Below are 27562 nucleotides of genomic sequence, written 5' to 3'. Positions count from 1 at the left end.
ATAGAAAACATGGAAGAAGAACGCACATTAAGGGAGCTAGCAGCCCCACCCACCAACCAGTAGCCCCTTTACATCACTTGCCTAGATTTTGATTTTTTTTATAGCTAAAATCTTGTTTGATCCATCTACTACCCAAATTTTGAGGTATGGAAAATGAGAACCCATACAAACATCTCAAAGATTTATATGTAGTTTGCTCAAGCATGAAACCCCAAGGGTTATCTAAAGAACAAATCAAGTTGTAAGCATTCTTATTCTCCTTGGATGAAGCAGTAAAAGAATGGCTATTTTACCTATCTTCTGGATCAATCACAACTTGGGCTGAGATACTAAAACCCTTTCTAGATCGCTTCTTCCTAGAATCTCGAGTAGCTGACATTAGAAGAGAAATATGTGGGGTCCAGCAAAAGGATTCCGAGAGCCTCCATGACTACTGAGAGAGATTCAAACACCTATTATGCAAATTGTCCACAACATGATATATCAGAGCAATCTTTGATACACTATTTATATGAAGGATTACTTCTCTCAAAAAGAAGGATGCTAGATACTGAAGGACCGATCGTGAACAAAACATCACAGCAAGCGAGGGAGTTGATATCTATCATGGTAGCCACTTTCCAACAATTCAGTGCCACACATGACACCCCTCGAAGGGTGAATGAGGTAAGTATTTCTTTTCTTGAATTCCAAATTTCTAAACTAACCAATTTAGTGCAAAATATGGCTTCAAAAAACACTAATCGAGCAAGAGTTTTTGGGATTTGTGCCTATTCAGGGCATCCCATAGATAGGTGTCCCACACTCCAAGATAACGACCAACAACATGTCAATGTTGTGGGTGGACTCCCAAACTAACCATAAAGAAGATATGATCGTTTTTCCAACACATAAAATCCTAGTTATAGAGACCATCCCAATTTTAGCTATGGGCCACGTTAATAAAACTACCAATAATACCCGACTAAGCCACCTCTACTGCAACAAACAACACCCTCTAAACTAGGTATGTCCCTTGAAGATATAGTTAAATCTCTGGCCATTAACACCCAGCAACTCCAATAAGAAACTTGACAATTCCAGTAACAGATTAGAGCTAGCATACATAACTTGAAAACATAAGTCAGTCAACTAGCAACATCCATGAGTAAGTTGGAGTCCAAGGACAAATTATCCTCACAGACAAAAGTAAATCCACTCCCAAATGTCAGTACAATTACATTACAGAATGGGAAAGAATTACAAAAAAAAAAACAGAGTCAGAAGCCTTGGGCAAGGTTCCCTAGGCAACAGTAGATGGCAGCACCCATCCAATATAAAGAAAGATTTGCCAAGACAAAGAAAGAAAAGGAAGACAAAGAGATTTTAGAAAAATTCAGCAAGGTCGAAGTGAACCTTCCCCTACTTGAGGCCATTGAACAAATACTCAAGTACGCCAAGTTCTTGATAGAGGTATACACTAACAGAAGAAAACTGAGCAGTAATAAAAGAGTGAGTTTGGAGGAGATTGTTTCGGCTATTATACAAAGAAAATTACCTCCCAAATGTAAAGACCAACGTATATTTGCCATTTTGTGTAAAATAAGTACTTTGGGCATAAGAAAATTCATGTGTGATCTTGGAACCTCCATAAACGTGATACTTATATCCATATACTCAAAATTGAACACCGGACAGTTGAAAGAGATGGGGGTCATCATTCAATTGGTGGACAAGTCTATTGTCTACCCCGAAGGGGTCTTGGAGGATGTGTTGGTTCAAGTGAACAACCTTATATCTTCGGTGGACTTCTACGTGCTGGATTTAGAGGATGATAAATCTCAAAACTTCTTTGATCTCTTACTGGGTAGACCATTCCTCATATCCACTAAAACAAAAATAGACGTCTAAGATAAGACCTTCATTATGGAGTTCGACAGTGAAATGGGTGAGTCCAGTTCAGGTTGTGCCAAAGAAAATAGGGGTCACTGTGATAGAAAATCAGAAAGGAGAGAAAATTTCAACTAGTGTGCAGAATGGGTGGAGATTTTTCATTGATTACCGCGAGTTGAATGCCTCCACAAGAAAATAGCACTTTTCTTTTCCTTTCATTCATCAAATGCTTGAAAGATTGGTTGGGAGAACCCATAACTGCTGTTTGGATAGGTATTCTGGATTTTACCAAATTTCGGTCATCCCTAGAGATCAAGAAAATACCACTTTTATATGCCCTTTGAGACCAATGAATGCCATTCAGCCTTTGCAATGCACCAGCCACCTTCTAGAGGTGCATGGTCACTATCTTTTCTGACTTTGTGGAAAGAAGCATAGAGGTTTCGTGGATGACTTCACAGTTTATGGAGATTCATTTGATGAGTGCCTTGACAACCTCACAAAGGTGCTTAAACAATGCCTTGAATTCAATCTTGTTCTAAATTACAAAAAATGTCACTTCATTGTGAATGAATGACTGATCTTGGGACTTATGGTGTCCTCAAAAGGAATAGGAGTTGATAAACCACAGATGGATGTCATCAAATTGCTACCTTAACCCAAAAACATACAGGAGGTACGTTCATTCCTTTGGCATGTCAATTTTTACAGGAGGTTCATCAAAGACTTCTCCAAAATCACTCAACCATTGTGTCGGCTGCTACAAAAAGAAGTAAAGTTCACTTTTGATGAGTCCTGTAGAAAAGCATTTGAAGCACTTAAAAAAATGTTAGTCACAGCAACCATCATATAGCTATCAAATTGGGATCTATCATTTGAAATAATGTGTGATGCAAGTAACCAAGTAATGGTTACAGTACTCGAACAAAGAATGGGAAAAGATCTGCATGTTATCTACTACGCGTCTCGAACTCTTGATAATGCCCATTTGAATTATTCAACCACTAAGAAAGAATTGTTGGCTGCTGTATTTGCTTAGAAAAGTTTCATTTGTACTAGTTGGAGACAAAGGTAATTGTGTTTTTGGATCACGCAGCATTAAAATATTTTCTCAAGAAAAAAAAAACAAAATCAAGGCTGATAAGATGGATACTTCTCTTGCAAGAATTTGATCTAGAAATAAGGGATAAGAAAGGTATGGAAAACCTAGTAGCAGAACACCTCAGCTAATTGCCATTGAGTAAGGAGCCTTCTCCATTAAATGATGAATTTTCGGATAAACATCTATTCTCAGTATAGCAAGCAGCTCCTTGGTATACAGATATTGACAATTATCTGGTTGCCCATGTACTACCAGCTGAGTTACCTATAAAAAAAATTAAGAGAGAAGCAAGGTAGTACATATGAGATTACCCGTATTTATAGAGACATTGTACATACCAAATAATTAGGCGATACATTTTAGAATTTGAAATGCCCTTTGTCCTCAACTTCTGCCATTCTCATGCTTGTAGGGGACATTTTAGACCCAAACGAACAGGCCAAAAAGTGCTGAAGTGTGGCCTATTCTGGCCTTCCTTATTCCGTGACACTTACACATATTATAAAGCATGTGAAAATTGCCAGCACACAAGGAACATGAGTCGTAAAGATCATGTCACTAACACATATCTTAATGTGCAAAATGTTCGATGTGTCAGGCATCAATTTCATAGGACCATTCCCATCTTCTTTCAATAATACTTACATATTATTGGCAGTGGACTACGTCTCTAAATGAGCTAAAACGAATCCTGTAAGAGCCAATGATGCTAAAATTATCATAAACTTATTGAAAACATACAATTTTGTGAGGTTTGGAGTCCCTGAAGCTCTAATAAGTGATTGTGGGATACACGTCTACAATAAGATAGTGGATGCTCTTTTTAGAAAGTATCATGTCACCCACTGCACATCCACCACCTACCACCCACAAACTAATGAACAAGCAGAGGTTTCTAACTAAGAAATTATATCCATTCTAGAGAAAATGATTAAACCAAACATAAAGGATTGTAGTCTAAGGCTAGACGATGCTTTATGGGCATACCAGACAGTATTCAAGACACCAATTGGGATGTTCCCATACTGAATGGTTTTCAAAAATTCATGCCACTTACCAGTTGAGCTAGAACATAGAGCATATTGGGCCATCAAAAGTTGCAACATGAAGATGGAAGAAGCTGGTGAGCATCAGAAGTTGCAACTGCAAGAGTTTGAAAAATACAGAATGAGGCATGCAAAAATTCTATAATTTACAAGGAGAAGACAAAAGCATTCCATGACCAATATTTTCCAAGAAGCAATTCTCAATTAGGCAAAAAGTCCTCCTTTATGATTCTCGACTTAAGTTGTTTCTTGAGAAACTAAGGTCAAGATGGATAGGTCCCTTTGTCGTCACCAACATCTTCCCTTATGGTGCTGTTGAAATCAAAAGTCTTGACACCCATAAAATCTTCAAAGTGAACGGACACCATCTTAAACATTTTTATGGGTGATTTTCCACATAAGACATTGAAGAAATCACCTTAGAGTCATCTGAGGCATGCACTTAACAACAAGCCATCTAGTTTGGCCTTGGACAATAAACACGGGCACTTGATGAGAGATTTCCCATCCATTTTTCTTTCTCTCCTTTTTTTTAATTTAAGTACTTTCATCAAAAAATACAATATTTTCATAAAGTTAACAAGAGTTTCTTTGATGACTTTGGAATAGGAACAGTGGATTAAGGTAACGAATATCAGAGCACAATACTGGAACTGCCGAATAAGCCTTGCCCAAGGCTTATGCTGAGCCCGCAACACTTTGCCCAAAAACCTTACATTACCCTTGCCCAAATGTTGTGAAGGCCTTTAAAGTCACAACAATGTTAAGCAAGCCTTACCAAAGGATCCCCATTCGATCACATAAAAGCCTCGCCCAAGGCTTACAACTTACCCCTAAACCCTACACTCTTTATTAACCTTGCCCTAAGCTACCCTCCAAATAGCAAAAGTCGTACTAGCCATGCCAAAGGCTACAAAAAAAAAAAAAAAAAAAAAAAAAAACTATCAGCAAACCCTAACTTCCCTTACCCTAAGCTACCGCCACCGGGCACCCAATTTGAAATTCAAACACAAACTTGAAACCAAACCCTAAACTCCCCACTTTTCTTTTAACTCCCAATTTTTTTCCCTCTTCAAACCCTAACTTCCATTCCCACTCCTTCTCCACTTCCTCCACAAATCCTGCATCCCTAACCCTCAACCACTTGCAACAATGAGGCACAAACGATCTGCGAAAAAGTCCAATAGCCTTCAGCCCTTCGTGCATTGCAACACTTAGGGGACAATAGCCCCAGACCCACTAGCCACTTCTACTTCACCAACCAACACGAGCAGCTCCATTATCCCCAGCTCTACAACTCGAAGCCCTGTAATAGACATTTCCGACTCTCCCCCACACTGTACCACCAATCTAGATGTCGAACTGAAACGAATGATTGAAAATCGAGACTCTCCTCCACCTATTACTAGTGAGGCTGCCGAAGAGGAGGAAACACCAAAATGAGCACCAAAGAGAGCCCGAGTCTGACAAGGCCAACCTATCCACCAACTTACTGAAACAGACCTCTGTGGGCATCTCATTTTCAAAGATTATTTAAAGAAGGAATGATATGAAGAAATCCACAAGATACCCATTATTCCAAGTAAATCTACTCATGACCCCACTCTTGACACTCTCAACATCAAAACAAGTGTTATGAACCTGATTTATGCCATCGACTAGGTAAATTTCTTCGTTGTGGATGTGTCTGCTTACGTGGAATTGGTTAGGGAGTTTTACACCACCTTCCATTTTTATAAACCCACTAAGTTCGACCTTCACACCCTAAATCTCATCTCTTACCGTCTTCAAAGTAGGTATTTTAATCTCTCTAGTGCTCAGTTTAATGATGCCTTGGGATTCTCTGAACAGGAAGTCGAACACCCGTATTGTGATTTTTATGAAGTCTTCGACCCAGCCATTATTTATGATGAACTTTGTGTCAACCACTCCGCTGCATACGACTCCAACAAGTCCAAGCTTCATCTCGAACACCACTTTTAATCTCTCATGTGACCCTTGCCTGAAACATATTCATCGATTTTTGGCTTATTCTTTTTGAGCCACAAAGACGCACCGAGTATCATCTCCAAAATAGACTTGTACTTCTTGTGGTGCATGTTACAGTGATGTTGGGTGAACTTAGGGTACTGGTTAACATTGCAATTTGCCAATGTTCTCTCATTTCAGCGGTCGTTGATCCTAGGCTTGATCATCACCAGAATTGCTTTCTTTACCCCACGGTTTGACGTTGATGAGACAGAACTACACATTGGATGCCCTCAAAAACCTTTGGATCTTTAGTCCCTAGGTGACATGGGTCTCCTGGAACTGAAGGATGGCCTCCCTTGCTTTGCCCCACCACTATTAGTGCCTCAAGATAAAAGAATTTATAGCAAGCAGTGTGAGCACCAAACACAAGCCACCCTAGCTCCTCCACTGCCCAACTTCTAGGAATTCATGGACCACACCCTGTTGCACAAATACATGATTGATGACACCCTGCACTCCACGGAGCATTCCTTCCGCGAACTGAATGAGAAGATTGAGGCCTTAACATAATTGATCACCCAAACCGAGCACTCAACCACACGACCCGCCATAGATAAACACCAGGGGAGTCTCCTATCCATCCTCTTTACTTTACTTCTGCTTTCGTTTTACTGTTACTTTGCTCTTTTTTTTGTTTTCTGTTCATTCATTATTGTTTCCTTAACTAGCATCACATTGACGATAATGTATAGTTTAAGAGTGGGGAAGTGGCATCCTACATTCTACATTATGCATAATAAGTAGTTAGTTTTCCTTTTTGCCATATCATTCTAAGTATATTGACCTTGCTCAATGTTTGTTACATTACATATGCACCTCCAATAATTTTTTACTCTAACCTTCACACTAATCTCTATTATTTTCTAAGCAACTCAAATGGGATGTTTCAAAAATCAAATTGTACTTATCACCATCTCCTTGGAATTGGAACTTATTTTTCATCTTTTCACACCTTGAATAGTTATTTTTGATTGTTTATTTTAAGCATGACTTGTGTGGGAATTACCTATTAAAAAAAATTAATTTTCTGTCATTTTTGAGTGAATATCAATATATAAAAAGAATTCTACTAAAACTCGTCTAGATTTGTGTGTCTAGAATTCTATGGGTCATTTCTAGGACTACACATATTACAAAAAAAAAACTAAGGTTTGGATGCATATAACAAATCAATTAACATGTGATGGGTGAGATCGAGCGTAAAACACACTCATTATTGGAAACATGTTTGGGGTGAAAGTGTGAGAGGGAGAGTAAAAGCACTCACAATAGTTGAAATTGCTACTAACTGAGTAACAAGGTGCATTCATCATAAATTTTTATCATCGCATCAAAAGATTAGTGACATTTCAAGCAAAACAATCAGCCATAAATAAATTTTCTGTTTTTAGCATTAACCCATTACATGAAACCCTTATTTTTGGACAAGTTTGACGATTGTTCCTCTCAATGAAACTTTTTGTTTGATAAAATTTATAATTTTTTCTCATGTCATGTTTGGATACTAGTCAAAGGGGTTATTCATTAATGTGGTTCCTTGAAACTCAAAACTATAAATTATTAGTTGATGGTTATTTTTGCAACTTCAGGGTTGAGGTGTAACATGTGAGTTGTGACATAATGATTTGGGCTAGGAGAGCCAAAGCTAGAGATGTGCCAAAATAAAGGAAAATGATCCAATCAACAAAAAGAAGAAACCTTAGCCCCCTTTTGCTATATAAATCGTGGCTGCTGAACAGAATCATCTTCCTCTTCTTCCTAACACCACTGACGGCTGCCTCTGCAGATTTCGCACATTCCCTTCACCTTTCTTCTTCCTTTCTAAACCATTTAAGGAAATCTTTTGTATTAAAGTCCACCATGAGTGGCTAACTAGCTTTCTTTTTTTAGTTGACAGATTTAGTAAACTTGAGGGATGTACTTATGAGATCAAATTGCTTTAGCCTATATTTTATTTTAATATTGGTATTTATTTACTTCCTACATCTACATATATAAGATGTTTTAAATCTATTTTAACAATTCCCATTGAACGCATGTAGAAGCTACAAATAGCTAGCTGAACCACTCAAATCTATAAGTGTTTGATTGGTTCCAGCACCTAGTAGCAATCAGTGTCGCATTGAGGAGGTAAATGATTTGGTTGATCGGTTCACACTGATGAATCCGACAATCTAAGTCAGGTTCTTCTAGCTCTTAAGGTCATTGACAGATTAAATCCTATGGACATTTCCAAGACTGTTTGTCAATGAAGAAACAACTAACGAACATTTCTTAGTTGGTTAGGAATAAGGAAGAATTGGTGGTCAGAACATTTTTGACAATTATAACTGGTTTGCTATATTTCAATAAAAATAAATCTATGTATTTATGATCAATTATATTACTAGAGCTAGTTATTTCATTAACTAGAAATCCTTCTTATAATTGATTCACTTTCTAATTTACAGCTTGTGATTATTCCACTCTATTTTTACTTTATATTTTTGTATAAGTTATATTACTATTGAATCCTACAGAAACCCTCATTGTTGTTTTTCATTCATTGGTTTAGAGAGAAAAATAAATCTTCAATTCCTTGTGGATTTGACCATTCTTACCATTACTATGATTTAATTTTATTAGATAATTAAAATTTTATTTTTGACACCCACAAGCAACCAGCTCACTTCCTCCCATATTTCCTGGCAGGAAAGGTTTCCGATGGTCCACACAGTGCCTCTCCCTCGACTAATCTCTCTTCACTCTCTCGGTTTAGTATTCATGTTTGAAGGAAGAAGAAAGCTCATTTCTATATAAGGGAAAAATGAGGGAAAATTGATCTAGGCTATCCATTGCCATGCAAAGTTTCTTGCCCATCAGATTTATTTCATCTTATGGGCAAAATCGACAATTCGCATGTGTTTTAAGTTCCAACCATTGGATCTAACCTACACGTGATCTGGGCTAATGATTCTTTGCCTCCCTGCTTTCCGTGCATGCATCTAGGCCATCTAATTTTTGTTATAGAAGATTGCAGCCATCCATAGTGTGCATCTCAGCTTTTCCCTCGCATGAACACGAACTATCCGATCTCTACCATAGACAATTACGACCATTCAAGGTGCACGTCTTTGCTTTTGTGAGTAGATCTTAGTTGTTCAAGTAACATTTTCAGTAGACATGGCTTCATACCAACTGTCCACATTATCCATCTCACTGACACACGTTCACATGGCCTCCATGAGGCATGCTTTGATTGGTCATTTGGACATGTCGACCTTACATGTACTACCTTCAGGAAGCTACGGTTTGGCTCTAAAGTGTTGAAATTTCCTTCACTTGGGTCTCTGACTTCATATTAATTTGAAAAAGACCCCTAAAAAGTTCAATTTTAATTATTTAAGTCCCAAGCCTTCTTAATTTTATGTTTTAAAGGGGAAATTTTAATTTCTAAATTTTCTACAGCTCTAATTATGCATTTAAAGAATAAAAATACTTATTAATTTTTAAATAGAGGTTTAATTAATTCGATAGTTGATTTACAGATGCTGTGTTTTACAAATTCTCACCCCCAAATGAATTTAGTCCCCCAAATTGATACATAATTTAAAGTAGATGAGGGTACATTTTCCGCATTAAGTCTTCACTTTCCCAAGTAACTTCATTTTGGGAGTGATGTTGCTAAAGTTCTTCACCATTGTAATAGTCTTGTTCTTGAGTATTGGGTCTTGCTCTTCCAACATGGCCACTAGCACTTCTTCGTAAGTGAAGTTTTCTTTAATTGGGAGTTTCTTGTAGTGCAGCACATTCGATAGGCCCGGTTGGTATTTGCATAACATAGAAACTTGGAATTATGCACTTTTGTTAATTCATGTGGTAGTGTTAGCTGGTACATAGAGAACCTCATCCTAGCTAAAATTTTAAAAAGTCCAATGAAGCAAGGGCTCAACTTTTCTTTCTTTCCAAATCTCATGATGCCCTTAAGCAGTGATACTTTCAAAAATACATGATCACCAACTTTGAGTTCCAAATCTATTTTGCAGTTGTCTACATAACTCTTTTGTTTGCCTTGAACTGTCTTGAGATTCTTCTTGATTAAAGCAACTCTAGCATTGGTTTCTTTGACCAATTATGGTCCAATCAATCTCCAATCTCTAAAATTTTCCCAACATACTGGAGATCTATAAGGTTTTCCATACCAATACTAGATTAAAAGCTACTATTATAAGCAAACTCTATGAATGGCATGTGATAATCCTAATTTCCTCCCATCTTTAAGACATAAGCTCGAAAAAGATCTTCCAAAGTCTGGATGGTTCTTTTAGATTGTTAATTCATTTGAGGGTGAAATATTTAACAGTGTAGTGACTAGAATTTGCTAGAGACTTTTCCAAAATCTGGAAGTAAATCAAGAGTCTCAATATGAGATAACTTATATAGGAATGCCATGGAGTCTAAATACCTCCTTAATCTACAACTTGGCAAGCTTATCAAGTGGATCTGTAGTCTTCATAAGCAGGAAATGTGCTGATTTGTTATACTATCTATAATAACCCATATGGCATCATGGTTTGACCTGGTTATAGGTAATCTCATTATAAAATCTGTAGTCATATGCTCCCATTTATATTACGGGATAGGTAAGGGTTGAAGCAAACCATTTGGTTTCTAGTGTTCAACCTTAATTCTCTAACATTTGCTAACAAATTTATGTATTTCTTCAATCTTATCCACTAGAACTAGTATGTCAAATTCTGATACATTTTTATGCTACTCAGATGAAAAATTATTCTGAAATTGTGTGCCTCTTCTAAAATGAGTTTATTCATATTCTTATCATGGAGAATACACAATCTACCTTTAAATTTGAGTAAGCCATCATTATGAACCCTGAAGTTAGCCTTTAAACCTTATTCTGTTTCTTTCCTCAAAGTTTGTATCACATAGTTGGCCATTTGAGCATCTTTAATTTTTTTAACCACTGCAAGTTGAATTTTTAGGTTGGCCACATACACACCCTGTCTCTGAGTTCCCTACTAAAGTTCTTAAATATCTTCCAAGTTTTTTCATTTAGAGACCATTACTTTTTTCATCATGCAGAAATTTTTCCTATTCATGGCGTTGGCGACTACTTTTTCCTTACCTGGATTATAGGAGATGTTACAATCATAATCCTTTAGGAGATCCATCCTATTTTGTTGGTGCATATATAGTTCTTTATGGTTAAAGAGGTATTTAAGACTCTTATGCTATGTGAAAATCTCAAATTTTCTTGATACAGATAATGACGCCAAAGCTCGAGGGCAAACACATTAGCAGGGAATTCTAAGTCATGGTTCGGATAATTATGCTCATAGTTCTTCAGTTTCTTTAATCCATAAGCAATGACCTTGCTATTATGCTTCAAAACACATCTCAAATCCAATTTTGAAGCATTAGTATGTACTGCATAACCCCTAGAACCAGTAAGTAGAGTCAACACTGGAGCAGTGACAAGTTAGTTCTTAAGTTCTTTAAAATTGTCTTTTACAATCATCAGTCCATTCAAATTTAACATTTTTTCTAGTAAGCTTAGTAAAAAGGGCTGCAATTTTTGAAAACTCCTTAATGGACTTATGGTAATAACCTATCAATCTTAGGAAATGGTGAATCTCTAAAATAGTGGTGGGTCGTTTCCAGTTCACTATGGTTTTAATTTTGGAAGATTCCACTATTATCCTAATTTTAAGGACCACATGACCAAGGAAGAAGATTCGCGCGAGCCAGAATTCACACTTGCTCAGTTTCTCTCTTATGAGGATCCCTAATACACATCTCAAATGTTCAACATGTTCATACTTACTCATGGAATAAATCATGATGTTGTTGATAAACATGATGATGAATTTGACTAGATAGGGCCTGAAAACTTGGTTCATGAGATCCATAAATATCGTTGGTGCATTAGTTAGTTCAAAGATGAGACTTGGAATTCATAGTAGCCATACCTTATTTTGAATGCAGTTTTTGGAATATCTTCTGCTTTGATCTTAATTTGATGATAGTCGGACCTTAGGTCAATTTTAGAAAACATGCTAACACCTTGTAATTGATTAAAAAGATCATCAAATCTCGGTAAAGGATACTTGTTTTTGACAGTAACTTAGTTGAGTTCTCTGTAGTCAGTATATAACCGTTGAGTCTCATCCTTCTTTTTCACAAACAACATGTTGGAACCCTATAATTGGTCAAAGAGATCAACAATTCTCGGTAAAGAATATTTATTCTTGACGGTAACTTAGCTGGAGTCAATACATAACCATTGAGTCTCATCCTTCTTTTTTGCAAACAAGACAGGTGCACACCAAGGAGAAATACTAGGGAAAATAAATCATTTCTCCAAGAGTTCTTGCAATTATTTCTATAGTTCCTCTAAATCAGTTTTTCCCATTCCATACGGGGTGATAGAAATGGGCTGAGTGTCAAGCAAAAGATCAATAGAGAATTTAATCTCACAATCTGATGGTAACCCTGGTAGGTCTTCAAGAAAAACATCATGAAATTTTCAAACCATTGGTATCTCCTATAGAGTAATCACTTTGTGATTCTTTCCTATCACATTAGTTTTACAAATGTTACTTTGGTTATTTGATTCAATTTATTATATTGTTTAAATATGGAATATCATATATTATTATTTACAAAAATAAATTTAGGAAGTAAGAGGTTCTTCAATAGGAATTTTGAATACAACCTTCATTAAGCTCTTAGTTTATACACCCAACTTTGAGAATTAATAAAATAAAGCTTTGATCTTTTTTTTAAATTAACTTAGTGCTAATTTTTCTTCTTCATGTTATTTGAAGTTAAGGAGCTTTCTGAAGTTTTGTTGAGCCGAAGAGTTGGGATCGACTTATTGGGTAAGTATGCGATGTTTTTTTTTTCTTCATTTTTATTCTTTAGTTTTTGTTTTTGCATGTCATATTTTTAGTTGTAGATTCAAGTAGAGGGACAGTATTAGGCAGTTAAGTTTCTAAAATTACATGCGTTAGGTTGAAGTTCTAGGAGTCAAAACGATCCTTCTCATACCCTCCCACGTCAGGTGGTATTAAAGCTTAAGCTCTTAACGAACCTAATTATCTTTAATTGCTTTAACATTATTGTGAATTAATTAACATTCAAATTTATTTTGAATTGTTAATTCATATTACATCCTACTCGAACTCATAATTATCTGTTTAATTTAAGTGGTTCGTGTTTCTATCATTATTCAACAAAAAATACAAAAATCAAAAAATTCAAAAATATCCTAATTGCTTACCATAAAGCAATTGCTTTGCTGTTTGCATTCTTGCATTTAAAAGAACAGTAACCGCTTAATAATGTGACTAGAAAACCTATGAAGAGTCAAAGGAAGAGTACATCACCTACTAGGTGCACGTGAAAACTTATGGTTCTCATTCATTTGCAAAAAGCAAAAAGGAAGATTAACTTACCCATTACGAGACTAAATCTTTTTTGCTTCACGTTTAATTTCTATTTTGCATCCCAAAATTTTGACTTAATGTTACATAAGGAAATTTGATCATTCATAGATCGTAGCCGATATTGGGTAGTATAATTAAGATACACCCTCCAGTTATGTCTATCAGGATTGATCATATCCCTACGTTGTAAAGTTCATTTTGTTTTTTTGATGATCAACATTTATATTATTTTCTTGTAGTTTTGTTCCATTATATATATAAGACTACTCATTCCTAATTGCTTAACATATAAATAAAAGCACACGACTCCTTCTGTGTACTTGTTTATGAGCTTTTTGTAGAAATTAGATTCCCCTAGGATTTTTTGTGTGTTAAAGAGACTAATGTACAGATCATGATCTAAACTAATCCAATTTTAAATGCTCAAGTCGATAGAAGAAGCTGTAGAGTGAGAGATTATGAGGTAAATACGAGCGAAGTTGAGGGAGAGTGTATTTGTTTTCACTGACCTTTCCTTGTATAAATATTTCACAATGAGTTTTTGTGAAGAGTTCGCCGAACTATGATGCGACATGCAAAAATTCTAATATCTATTTGATGAATAGAAGGACTTAGTGCGAGAAAAATTAAGGGACAAGATGGCCTGACTATATCATGATGTGACAGAGAACCTTCCTATGCAAGATGAAATTCAATCTCCCACAAAGGTCGAACACCCCATCACGGTATATACAAAAATAAAAAAATAAAAAAAGCTGGCCACCAAGATGAGCCATGTTTAGTTGCTAGTTCTTTTGTTTTCAGTGATGACATCTTGCATGATCTAGGAGAAAGTATGATTTCAGTCATGAACTACATTAATGGTGGAGTCAACAAGTCAGACAAGTATAGTGGGTTTTTTATTGTTATCACTAATCATTTCCCTTTTGATGAAGGTCAAGATTCAAGGATAAATCGTTTTTTTAAGAAGGGGGAGACGTATCCTAAACGACCCAAAATTAGTTCCAATGATGCAATTCCATAGGCCTTGTCCCAAACAGGCAAGCATATCTAAAATTTGTTTGTTTCCTAAAGTGGAAGGCCCTAAACATAAAAGTAATTTAATCTCTGACTATTTTCTTAAATGGGATTATTTGAAGGAATGGGACAAGTTTACCTAAAGGGAGCTTAAACCCCAAGTAATGTTTAATGGACTTGAAGAAATTACAAGGCAAGAAGAAAGGCCTATTTTTGGCCTAACTCGAGATGGCTTCAAGGCCATACAACCAAAGTGGGCCATGACCCAAAAAGATCGTGCCCAAAGGAAGAAGGTCAGCCCATGTCGTGCCTTGGGAAAAATTGCACATGCGGGATTATGTCGCATGCGAAGGGTGTGGGAAAACAGCTCCTACCCACATTAGAACCCGCACAGGGGCGTGCTTGTGCGGATAGCCAATGTCACATGCGCGGGTAAACGAAAGGGCCTCCAACGCGTGCCACACGCATGTAGCAGCAAGCCTGCATGCGCAGACAACCTGGACAACATGTTTTAAGTCCAATTTGGTCTCTTACTTCATCTCTTTTTTCCAAACTGATTCACATGCTGATTCGTATTCGAATTGAATACAAATTTAGCATAAAAAAAGCATGCAGGCAACAAGTGTAATATGAAAAAGAGACTTTTTGATTCTATTTTCACATGTGAAATTTATGAAAAATTTTCCAAGGGGAATTCTTCATCAACATGAAGTCTACAAAGAGATTAAAGCACATGGAAAATATGGAGATAAGGAGGAGATTTACATCGTATTCATTAATATTTTTATTAATATTTTAATATTAAGTCTTATCCATAAAATTAATTAATTATTATGTTAGGATTAGGATAAGGACTTAAATATTTAATTATTTATGTATAACGGCCCCGAAAATTAAAAGGAAATGTATAAATTTATTTTAAGTGCGGAAGCAAAATAAAATAGATTATGATTAACATCCCTTACACAACAACCAAAACGAATTAAACATATGAAAGAATAAACTAACTAAAAGAAATACTATGAATGAATACTATAAGGAAAACTAATATATTCTTAGGCTTCTACTTGCCGCCTTCCTGCAGAACGGGCTCGGGAACAAAGTTCTCCTGATCTGAAATGGTTAAGTAAGGAATGATCTACACTAACCCAGTAAAGACATCACACTATCTCACTGTTACAGAAGTAAAGGTTGGTAGAAAACAAAAATGACCAATGGAGTATAATTTATAACAAACTCATTTATCAATAATAAAAACCTTTACTGTCCACTTACCTCGGTGAGATTCATGAAAACAACTTATGAGAAACAATAACATCATAAACATCATAAGATCATGCACATTCTGTAACATAACACATATCATACTTTTGTATTTCAATCATCAGGCAACAAATTTCATTTTTTAACAGCCTACTAATATCTATGGGGATCCATAGGGAGTTCCCGCTATACGTGAACCATTCACATTAATAACTTAATTTCAAGGTCGTCCTCATACCCCGTCCAGTATGGGCGCCAAAACCATAAACCTCAATACCCCGTCTGGTATGAGGGTGAAACGGGCCGTCCCATACCACATCCGGTATGGGCGCCAAAACACATAAAGTCTCCATACCCCGTCCGATATGAGAGATCACGTTTCCAGTAGGGTTCTCTATGGACCCGGTCCGTCCACCATCTCTCAGGATATCTAGTCAGGCTGTCGACATTATCTATTTATCAATTCACATACCTTTTTTCATTTTTTTCTTAATCTCAATTATCCAATCAAACATAAACATGTAAATCAGTAATGGACACCAAACAAGGCAACACAACATCGGGTTCATAATAATTCAAACCATAATAAATGAAATCGTGATTCATGCATACGAAACTATAAAATAAACACATCAGGTACCATACTGCATTCAAAACTGCAAAATAAATTAAACAACACCTGACCCAAAAATACATCAGATTCGGGCTCCATTAGCAGTCTTAATTAATTATACATATCTATTAATTCATAAAATACTGTTTTATCATTTATTAAGTTTTAATGCCGTTATAGGAAATAGGGTGAGGGATCCTTCTTGTTTCGGAGTCTGAAATCGGGTTCTCACTGCGCCTACGGGCAGTCCCTAGATTCCTTGAATTTTTTTTCAGAAACTGAAACAGACTTAGGGCCTTTTTGGCCAATTTCGAAATTCCGGTACGGCGGCTTCGCCGTGCTCCAGCGCTGCCGCCGCCACCCACGACAGCGATCCTCCTCGGGTTGGCCGTTTTCGGCCGAATTCTGCCAAACTTGCATTGGTTCCTATGATAAAACACCCCTAGGGCCCTCGGTGGGCCAAAAAATTCCAGAAAATTGAGACTTACTGGCGGCGAAGCTCTCGGGTGCGGTGGCTCCTCCGGTGCGAGTTGCAATTTGTTATTTTACTTTGGTCAACCTGTAGAGTTAAGGACGGTGGTCATAGTGGTATAAAAATTACATCGAACGAGAACCGGAAAGAGTCTCATCGGAGGTAAAAACTGAAAAAATCCGCGGCGGTGCCGCTGGACTTCGGCGGTGTTTTCTGGCCAATTGGCCGGTGGTTTGGCTCCGATTTGGCCACAGAGAGGTTCAACATCGAAAAACAAGCCAAGGGGAGAAATTTTACCTCGTTTGGCGGCCGAAAAATCCTCCAATGCGGCAGCGGGTGGCGGCGGCCGGTTCCTCTGGTGGCTGAGTCGTCTTCTCCGGCGAGGGTTCTGGCGGCTAGGGTTTGGGGTTGGGTGTGGATGCGATTATTTATAACCTTCCCCTTTTAATTTGAGCCGTCTATCATGATTTAATCTGGACCATCCGATCGCGATTAAATTAGAAATAAATCTGGGTCGTCCATCGCGATGCGATCTGAGTCGTCCATGCGTGCTTTTGATCTGGGCCGTTTGTGCGCGCAGGAACGGATCTGGGCCGTCCGATCGCGCGCACGCAGATTGTCCACGTGTCTCCGTCCCGCGTGGCTTCCTGCATCAATGTCCCTGCCACGCGACGTGTTCTGGTTGGTCGGGACTGCTGACCGGGCTGCTGACGTGGCACTATTTTTTTAAATTGCGTTTTGACCCCCAGTTTTCGATTTTCTTTTCAAAAATATCCCCATAATTCAATTTTTCATTCCTTTTTTCCAAAATCAATTTCAATTAAATCCCAAAAATAATTTTACCCCATTTTATTATTATTATTATTTTTATTTCTATTAAATTTAATTTAATTAAATTAAAACCTTATAAATTAATTTTTAAAATAAAACAAAATGAGACAAAATTCCAATAAAATTAAAATAAAATAAAAGAAGAATTTTGAGTGTTACATTATGTATTTGTTTTATAATTAAATTAATTCCTAGAGTTGGATAGGAATTTTCAATCCTATTCCGATTAGAATTAATAAATAAAGCCTATATAAAGGCTTAAACTCTTAGTTTGTACACACAACTTTAAAAATTAATAAATTAAAGCTTTGAGCTTTTCTTTAATTAGGTTAGTGCTCATTGTTCTTCTTCAAGTTCTTCGAAACTAGGGAGCTTTCTGAAGTGTTATTGAGTTGAGGAGTTTGGATCAACTTATTGGGTGTGTAACGCCTTTTTTTTTCTAATTTTTGTTTCTTAGTCCTTATTTTTGCATGCCATATTTTTTGTTGTACATTCAAGTAGAGGGAGGGGTTAACAAGGTGGTTGTTTTTAAAATTACATGCATTAGGTTAAGGTTCCAGGAGTCAAAATGATCATTCTCATACCCTCCAGGCTAATTATTTTTATTATTATTATTATTATTTAAATGCATTACTTATTTTATTCAAATTATTCCTATTCTTAAGATTTTTCCTATTTGTTTAAAATTGTTTTAGTGATCATTTTACTACTTAATTTAATTTTGATTCTAACTGAAATACCAATTAATTATCAACAAATTCCTCTTAAATCTACAAATTAATTTCATGCTCAAAAAATTATTTTCTTATCTAATAACTTACTTTAATTTTCCATTTGTTTTAGTTTACAAATTAATTTCATGTATCCAGAATTTTAACAATGTAAACAAACAATCACAAACAATTCAGCAAGCAAAATGGGTATGAAAAATGTAGAAAATACAAAAATTCTATTTTCTATACCTATCTCTGCAGTTCTAACTGCTTGGCTAGTGCACAAAATTGATTTTTCAATCTAGGTTTTCTTCACTTGTTCAAACCCATATAATTTCATAAAATGCAATTAAAAAGCTTTAAGAGAACATGATATGAAGGCTTTGAGTTAGTTAGTACGTATACTTACATATTCTTGAGTGAAAGGATTCCGATTTAGACTCCAAAAATCGTCCCAAAAACTTAAACAAAACCTGCACAACACCAAGCCTTCTCGTGTGAGTGATGAACCCAAGATTTTCATACAATTTCCTTGCATGCATAGGTTGTCTTTTTTTTATTTAAGTTACCTAAGCATTCTACTATGCATGAGCTACTTCTAGGACGAATTAATTAATTAAAACAGAACAAGAAACGGATTTAAAGCACCCTAGAAGTCTCGGGTTTGAACATATCGGAGGGTGATTGGGTTGAGGTTGTTCATCTCGGTTTGACGTGCTTGAGAGGAGTTTATGAGTCCTGCAAACTATTGTTAACTTCTATTGGTGATGATTTAACAAATTTAGAAATCATCATTGAAGAATGAAGAAAAACCTTACCAAATTTGGGTGATCAGGTTACACAGTGACCCTACGGAGTTCTTCGGGTTTCCCAAGTTACTTGGGTTTTCCTGGTCTCTTTTGATCTTAGGCATGCCACCCACAATCATGGTGGCAACCAATTCAGTCTCTCGCATGTTTCCTTGTGGGAAAGGTTTTCCACAGCCCACACACTCCATCTCCCTCGACTAAGCTCTCTTCACTCTCTCACGGCCACTCTTCATGGCCGAAGGAAGAAGAAGGCTCGTTTGTATACAGAAGCAAAATGAGGAAAATTTTATATGGGCTGTCCATTCCCATGCAATGTTTTCTAGCCGTCGGATTCATTTAATCTTAGAGGTAAAATCGACAATTCACATGCGTTTTAAATTCTAGTTGTTGGATCTAACCCGCACGCAATCTAGGTCGAGGATCCTCGCCTCTCTACTTTTTCGTGCACACATTTGGACTGTTCAATCTCTGTCACAGAAGATCACAAACGTCCGTAGTGCGTATCTCAACTTTTTCCACGTATGAACATAGAGTGTCCGATCTCTGCCACGAACGATCACGACCATTCAAAGTGTGCGGCTTTGCTTTTGGGGAGCAGATCTTGACCTTTCAAACGACATCTTCAGGGGACGTGGCTTCATCCCAGATGTCCATGCAATCTTTCATTGATATGCACAAACTAAGATCTTTTGAATATTGTTCCCTATGAAACTTTATAAAGTTTTCTCCAAAGTCCCTATTGGTCCATTGTAGTTATTCAGTTCTACAATAATTTGATCACCTTCAGATAAATCTAATACATTCAATATTAAGTTTTCTCCTTGTATCGAATGTTTATCTAAATCATAATATCAAAATCTTTAAATTAATATGTATCATATTTAATAACAAGTAAATATATCTTATGAATTTAATATAGGCCAGTGGCATATATTATTGTTTAATTTATATTCTTATTATTAAATTTATTACAATATATATATATTTTTTGTATTTCATTAATAATTCTTAATTTGTTTTGAAATCTTTTTAATTTAAATCTAATAAAAAAAATAATTTAATAAATGAAAAGTCCAATCTCCAGTCTCCAACTTGTAAAAATAAATTCGTACCTACTTGACCCATTAATAATTCTTAATTGGAAAACTAAACTTGTTACTGTAGATTGAATTTATTGACACAAATTGAAGAGGCAATCGTCACCTTGTCTTCTGACTTAAATATACATCACAATAATTATTGTTGGAATTTCACTGTTCAACTATGTAGCTGATAAATGTTTGAATATAATTTAATTTAAGATAACAATAAAATATAAAGAAAAAAAAAATTTCTCATTTGGAGATCATTGACTCACATGAATTTCTGGATAATTATAATTTATAATATTCAAATAAGTTAGTTACTATATCTATAGCCACAATAAATGCGTACTTCCCAAGTTATCGATGATTCTATACATATTTAATTTGATTTTGTCAATTATTAAGGTCGTGGCCGAGTACATTAACAATGATTTTATATTAATAATTATATACTATTTTTAACAATTTCATTATTAGTTGAGGCTAGAGTTGTTGTGTATTAATTTAGGGAGACAAAAACTTAAATGATAATTAATTTTGCTTTGACTTTAATTTCAGGGTTAAACGATAAATTAAATTATAGAAGCTTTTGGGACTCAATATAAATTATAAAAATCCCAACTTTGTCTTTTGACTGAAATGATTAGAAGATATACGTAATTTACAAATGAAATTTTTGCTCCAACATTGACAAAAGGGTGTAAATAAAATATAGAAAAATTGTTATATTTATGTACTTAATGCATATGACAACATATACATGTTTGCACATAATTATAGATATATACGTACGTAAGTACATACGTAAGCTTCAATTTTATTTTTTATATAAATTCAGGCTGCACAAGGTGACATATCTTTTGTTGTTACAAGTAGAGTTGGAGGAAAGACAAAAGATGGAGAAAAATGACAGACACTTTGTGTTGGTTCATGGACCATGTCATGGAGCATGGTGTTGGTATAAGGTGGCGAGCCTATTAAAAGAAGCAGGCTACAAAGTTACAACCCTAGACATGGCTGGTTCTGGAGTTCACCCAAAGCAACTGCATGAGATTCATACTATTTCCGACTACATCGACCCGTTGATGCAGTTCATGGCCTCAATTTTACCAGAAGAGAAGGTGGTTCTTGTTGGTCATAGTACTGGTGGGGTTTGCATATCAGCTGCCATGGAAATGTTCTCATACAAAATCTCTGTTGCTGTCTTTGTCAATGCTATAATACCTAGTTTTGACCTAAGCTTAACTACAATAATGGAAGAGGTATTGATCCCTCTCTCTCTCTCTCTTTGGAGCATAGATGGATTAAAATCTTTTCACCATATAATTATGTTTGTTGTGATCTTTAAGTGAATTAGAGTAAATGGATTAAAATCTTTTTATCATCCTTTATGTTATAGCATAATTTTAGAGTGAGTGAATAATATAAAATCTTGTAAATAAGTTCATTGGTAGAGAAAAAGAAACTTCTTGAATAACGACAAAATGTTCTAGTTTTACAGTAAGGGATAAATATATAATAAATCTTTTGGTATAACTTTCATTTGAATAATTCATATTCAATTTCATATTAAACGTTTTATGATATGATTGTTAATTCTTAAAACTCTAAAAGCTTTTTTGGACATATAAATAGTCCTAAGTTGTTTTGTTGAACTCGAAACACAATTTGTAATGATTTAAAATAAGGGAACAAAAACAATTTTTTAACTTTTTACTAGAGTGGTTTCTTCTATTTTTCTTAAAAAAGAAACTATAACCATGAGCTTGCAGTGCTTTCGAAGAGTGGATGATCATATGGACATACAATACATGTTTGATGATGGGAACAATAAGCCTCCTACAAGCATGCTATTTGGGCCCAATTTCTTATCTTCTAAGCTCTACCAGCACTCCCCTCCAGAGGTAATATTATTTGACAAAGTTTTATTATTTCAAGTTTTTTTAAAATTTAAAATATAACTCTTTACTTGGATATAAGTATAGAAAAGATTACACATTATCCTTACATGTTATACCGCCTAAAAGGTGCCCTTAGTAGTAGAAGCCCTTGGACTAAGGAGCTAAATACCTTTAATTCAACTAGTGACACATGACATTATTACTAAGGTGAGTATACACTATTATGTTTAGGTTTAAGTTGATAAAGGGGTAATAACTTCTACAAGTGAGCTTTTTTTTTTTCCCAAAAATTAGATATATTTTAATTAATTTTTAACTTACTAGTTAGTTGATTCTTGTTATCTTGACCGAGGTAGTACTTGTTGCTGGCAACAACATTGATGAGACCTTCGCGTCTGTTTTTTGATCCAATACTTACAAGCAGTGCAGTAGTCACAAAGAAGAAATTTGGATCAGTTCACAGAGTTCACATCATTTGTGAAAACGATAAGGTGCTAAAAGAAGACTTTCAAAGGTGGATGATTGAGAAAAATCCAATGGATGAAGTAATGTCGATCATTGGCTCTGATCACATGGTTATGTTTTCTAAACCTGAAGAACTATGTTCTTGTCTCAAACATATTTCAGATAAGTATTCTTAATGTATTGCATTCTCTTGAAGATATTAAGTTGGAAGAAAAAAGAAAAAATTCAAGAATGTTTGTTTCATGCATGATATATTGAAGGTGTTTATTTGAAGATTTATGGATTTTTATGTAAAATATAAAGACAATTAAATAAAGAGTGGAATTAGTGAACTCTTTTCTTAATGACTACAATGTTTTTATCTTTATATTGTTATTTATCAAATAAAGCTTACTATCTGAATCCAAATTCTCTATAAGAGAATTGGAACTATCAACTACTTTACTAATGGTGATTAGTCAATTTTTGTGTTATTTACAAAAGTGTTAAATATTAAAGTTTCTTTTATTGTCTCATTTAACAACAAAAATATATGCTTATAGTGCACAATTTTAGAATTTAATTGTAACACATATTCAATATTTAATTCAAATAAGAAAAATTAATTTAAACAAAATAAAAAGTTGGAATGAGTAGGACACATTGTTTTGGTGAAGCTAGATTTTTATATCAGTTTTAATTGCTAGAAATAAAACTAAATTAGGCTTCGAAAACTAGAGACAAGTGTGCAGCACACATTTTCAATTTGAGGACCATGACACCGTTTGAAGCATCAAGACTCTCCTCATGTCATTTTAGATGCATGAACTCTAAGCTTTCGAGGCTTATATTTTGGGCCCCTAAATTTTTTAAAATTCTTTCTTAATAATGCCTTTGTGAAGGTATCTGCAATTTGATCAACCAAAGGAATAAATTAAGATTGGACTCATTTGAGGAAAGCTACTTAAAGTAGTACTTCAATCTTCACATGCTTAGTCCTGGTATGAAATATTGGATTTGCGATAAGATAGACAGTGGTAACATGGTCACATTATAAAACCAAAGTCAATGTTAGAAAAATGGCAAATTCGTTTAGTGGTGATTGAATCTATACAACCTCAGCATTAGTGTTAGGACTTACTTTGTGCTTACTCTCGGTGGAGGACCTACTAATTGTTGCTTGGTCTTTGGCTTGCCAAGAAATAATTAAAATTTCAAAAACTAAATTTAATATTTATCTTATTACCTATTTAAATATGTACTTAGTTTAAAAACTTGCTCTTCACCTCAAGATTGAGTTGAACTAATTATCCACACCCCAAGTTAAAATAATTAAAATTTACAAAAGCTAAATTCATTCATCTTTGGCCATCAAAAATTTTTTGCATGTCAAAAATTACAAATAAATAAACTATAAAATGCAAACTTTATCATCATCTACTACATTTCAAGCTATATTTATATAAATTTTATTTCATCTTTGCATACATAAAATATTATAAAACTAACATAACTCTCTTAAAAATTAATAATTACTTACAATATATTCATTAAAATTGTGTCTTTTCAAATTTTACTGTGCTCGGTAAAATTTTTCATGATTATGAATTGCTCCATTATTATTTTTCATCTTGATAATTCTTGTGAAGCCATTTATTCTCTAATTTCATGCCCTTATGAAGAAATTAGTAATTTATATTTTAAAATTGAAAAATTAGTCATCCAAAATAGTTTTCGATGGATCATAACTCTTACACTTCAAATCTGATTTCTAATGCCTCCATTGGCTGGTCATATAATGTTGAAGTATTTTCCTTACGATGTCAGTCAAATATATATCTCTGAACTGAAATATTATTTAAATAAATCTATGAATGACCAAATTGAGGTCTTGTTGACTATTATAGTATCCATGAAACTTAATAAAAGTTTTCTCCTAATTTCCTATTGGTCCACTGTAGTTATTCATTTCTAAAGCAATTCTGTCGATATTAATCATAATATCACAATCATTAAATTAATAATATATCATATTAAATACCTAGTAAATATATATTAATGAATTTAATATAAGGCACAGTGGGCGTAGTCTTGGGTGATTTGTTTAATTTTTTTTTATTATTCTTAGTCTTACTATTACTTTATATATATATTTTTTTCAATTTTATTATCAAACTTATTGTAATATATTTATTTATTTTTTGTTTTTCATTGATAATTCTTAATTTTTTGAACTCTTTTTAATTAATGAATTATAATAAAAGAGATACAGAGTAATTGAAAATATGAAAAGTCCAATCTCCAATCTCCAATCTCCAACTTATAAAAATAAACTGGTACCTACTTGACCCATTAATAATTCTTACTTAGAAAAGTAATTTCAGTTGGAATTTTACTGTTCGATTATGTGGCGGATAAATGTTGAATATAATCTATTTGAGTTAAATTTAATTTAACAATACCCAAAAAAAAAAAAAAAAAAAAAAAAAATTAAGATAACAATGGTAAAATATAAAAGAAAAAACTTTGTCATTTTAAAACTGCAGACTATAAACTATTTGGATAAATATAATTTATAATATTCAAATAAATTGCTATATTTATAGCCACAGAGGTGCCCTTCGCCTACCTATTGTTGATTCTATATACATATTTAATTTGATTTTGTTCCTTTCTCAATTATTAAGGTTGGCTTCCATGGCCGAGTACCTTAAAAATGATTTTATGTTAATAATTACAGGCTAGAGTTATTTCTTTTATATAATTGAATATATTTGTAACCACGACCCAAACATAGGACTTTCTAGGTCAACATTGCATTCCTTCACTGACATTCTTTTGGTATTCAGGATTTACAAATGAAATTTTAGAGGCAATGTGGATAAAAATGTGGATTGAAGTGCATGAAATTGTCGCATGTACCTCTTCATTATATAATGTAAAATTGGTGTATATTTGATTAATCACTTATCCCTATATATGGATACAATTAAGTGATGATTAGGTATGCTCATGGCCTTATTGAGTTAAATATTATAGGTAGGTCAATGTCAACTCAAAATACTCTTAAATATTAGTACTACTAATTTTAAGTGAAATTCAAATTTGTACTTTTCAAATCGACAATAATAATTTTAATTATCAAACCTCGTGTTAGTAATTTATTATATGCAATTACTAAAATTAGTATACACATCATCATTAGCGTGTTCACCTCTAAGAAAATCCCTAATGTCAAAGGCAAAGATTTGGTATTAATACCATTATTCTTCTTAGCAATAGCTCTTATGTTCTTTCTTTTTCCTCTTCCAAGACCACCGTGAAAGGGGCTTACGAATAAGAAATCAATATCTCTTTATGAATCAAACCTTACCATGAAAGAGGGGATTATCGCAACATGTCTCCTGACCTTGATGTGCTTCTCCTTAATAAGCACTCTGACATGATTAATGGGTTTTGTCGTACCCGACTTGAGAAAGGGTCTATAAAATGATGTTCAAAGAAGTTCTCTACAGTTAATATCAAGGCATAATCAAGTTTGTTTTGGATTTTATCTAAAAGTGCATAATAGTTAATCCTCTATAGAAGAGCCTCACCTTCAAAATTCTTGTGCTGATTCTTCTCATACAAGGTGAGCAACTCCTTCACAATGTTGCATATGCAACTGAGAGTATAATGAAACCTCCACAATCCTCGTCTGCAATGCAACACATACTTTTTTACTAGCTCTAACTTAGTATCCAAACGCTCTTTTCTAAAAGGACTTGGGAGCTTCTTAAACATCTTAGCTAATGAGGTTGAAGAAGGTAAGAATTACAAATTTGATTTTTTTTACAAAAATTTTCATTGGTTTTCTTTTTTACCATAACACATAAGCTTTAACTTATCTTATTCTTTCTATTTTTTAATTTAAATTTAACGAAGTTAATGTTTTTAAAACAAATAGAAATGCTTAGTTTCTGAATTATAATAAAAAATATTATAAATTAAAGTACAAATAATTACGATGTAACACCCAATAATATTTTTTAATTTTATTTTTGTTTTTTAATATATTTATTTATTTTGTTTTAATTTAATATATTTTAATTTAATGAAGAAAAAAATGGTAAAATTTGTTAAGGATTAATTTGAAAACAATTTTGGGAAAAATGGGTAAAAATTTGGGTTGAAAGGGTATTTTTGAAAGAAAAATCAGAAAATGGAGTCAAAATACAATTTAAAAAAATTACGCCACGTCAGATGCCCAGTCAGCAGCCCCAACCAACCAGGACGCGCCAAGTGGTAGAGATGCTGACGCAGGAGGCCACGCAGGGGGGAACCACGTAGGCGATCCATGTGCGCGCGATCGAATGGCTAAGATCCGTTTCCGCGCGCACGGACGGTCCAGATTGAATCGCGCACGGACAACCCAGATTCACTCCCTATTTAATCGTAATCGGACGGTTCAGATCAAAAGCAATGGATGACCCAGATCAAAAGCGAAAGGGTATAAATAATCTCATCCACACCCAAACCCTAACCCTAGCCGCCAGAGCCCCTCGCCGGAGAAGACAGCCCAGCCGCCGGGGAGCCGACCGCCGCAACCCCCCGCCGCAACGGAGCAATTTCCGACCGCCAAACGAGGTAAAATTTCCTCTCTTACACGAAATTCAATTTCAAACCCACCCATAGACAAATCAGAGTGAAAGAATCGACCAATTGGGCGAAAAACGCCGCTGAAGCTCTGCGGCCCCGCCGCGGGGTATTTCAAAAAATGCCTCCGATGAGGCCCTTCCCGATTCCCGTTCGATGTGATTTTTCCATCGTTGTGATCACCGTTTCCTTTTCTACAGGTTAACCAGAGCAAAACACCGAACCGCAACGTGAGCCAGAGGAGCCGCCGCACCGGAGAGCCTCACCGCCGGTGAGTTTC

The 27562-nt window shown here is 34.9% G+C and overlaps 1 protein-coding gene and 1 pseudogene across 5 annotated transcripts; one reads left to right on the top strand and one right to left on the bottom strand.

Moving 5' to 3' along the window:
• Positions 1 to 5090: 5090 nt before the first annotated feature.
• LOC110812587 (methyl jasmonate esterase 1-like) lies at positions 5091 to 23000 on the top strand. 5 transcript variants are annotated; one of them, XM_088218034.1, is made up of 5 exons: positions 5091 to 5682; positions 5872 to 12932; positions 21179 to 21564; positions 22075 to 22206; positions 22560 to 23000. In XM_088218034.1, exons 2-5 carry the CDS (start codon positions 12866 to 12868, stop codon positions 22842 to 22844), a joined length of 870 nt encoding a protein of 289 aa, XP_088074160.1. In that variant the 5' UTR covers positions 5091 to 5682; positions 5872 to 12865; the 3' UTR covers positions 22845 to 23000. The 5 variants fall into 5 exon arrangements, with proteins under 5 accessions (XP_088074160.1, XP_088074161.1, XP_021895097.1 ...); XM_088218035.1 differs by having other exon boundaries at positions 5522 to 9154; positions 12879 to 12932; XM_022039405.2 differs by having other exon boundaries at positions 5522 to 12932; positions 22628 to 23000.
• A 529-nt stretch (positions 23001 to 23529) lies between these two features.
• Positions 23530 to 26430, bottom strand: LOC148266440 (small ribosomal subunit protein uS4y pseudogene; annotated as a pseudogene).
• Between the last annotated feature and the right edge of the window lie 1132 nt (positions 26431 to 27562).

Source organism: Carica papaya, chromosome 4, assembly GCF_054855325.1.
Source record: "Carica papaya isolate Zhongbai chromosome 4, ASM5485532v1, whole genome shotgun sequence".
NCBI lineage: Eukaryota > Viridiplantae > Streptophyta > Magnoliopsida > Brassicales > Caricaceae > Carica > Carica papaya.
Note: the sequence above shows the minus strand (reverse complement) of the source record. Positions and strands in the feature narration are given on the sequence as shown.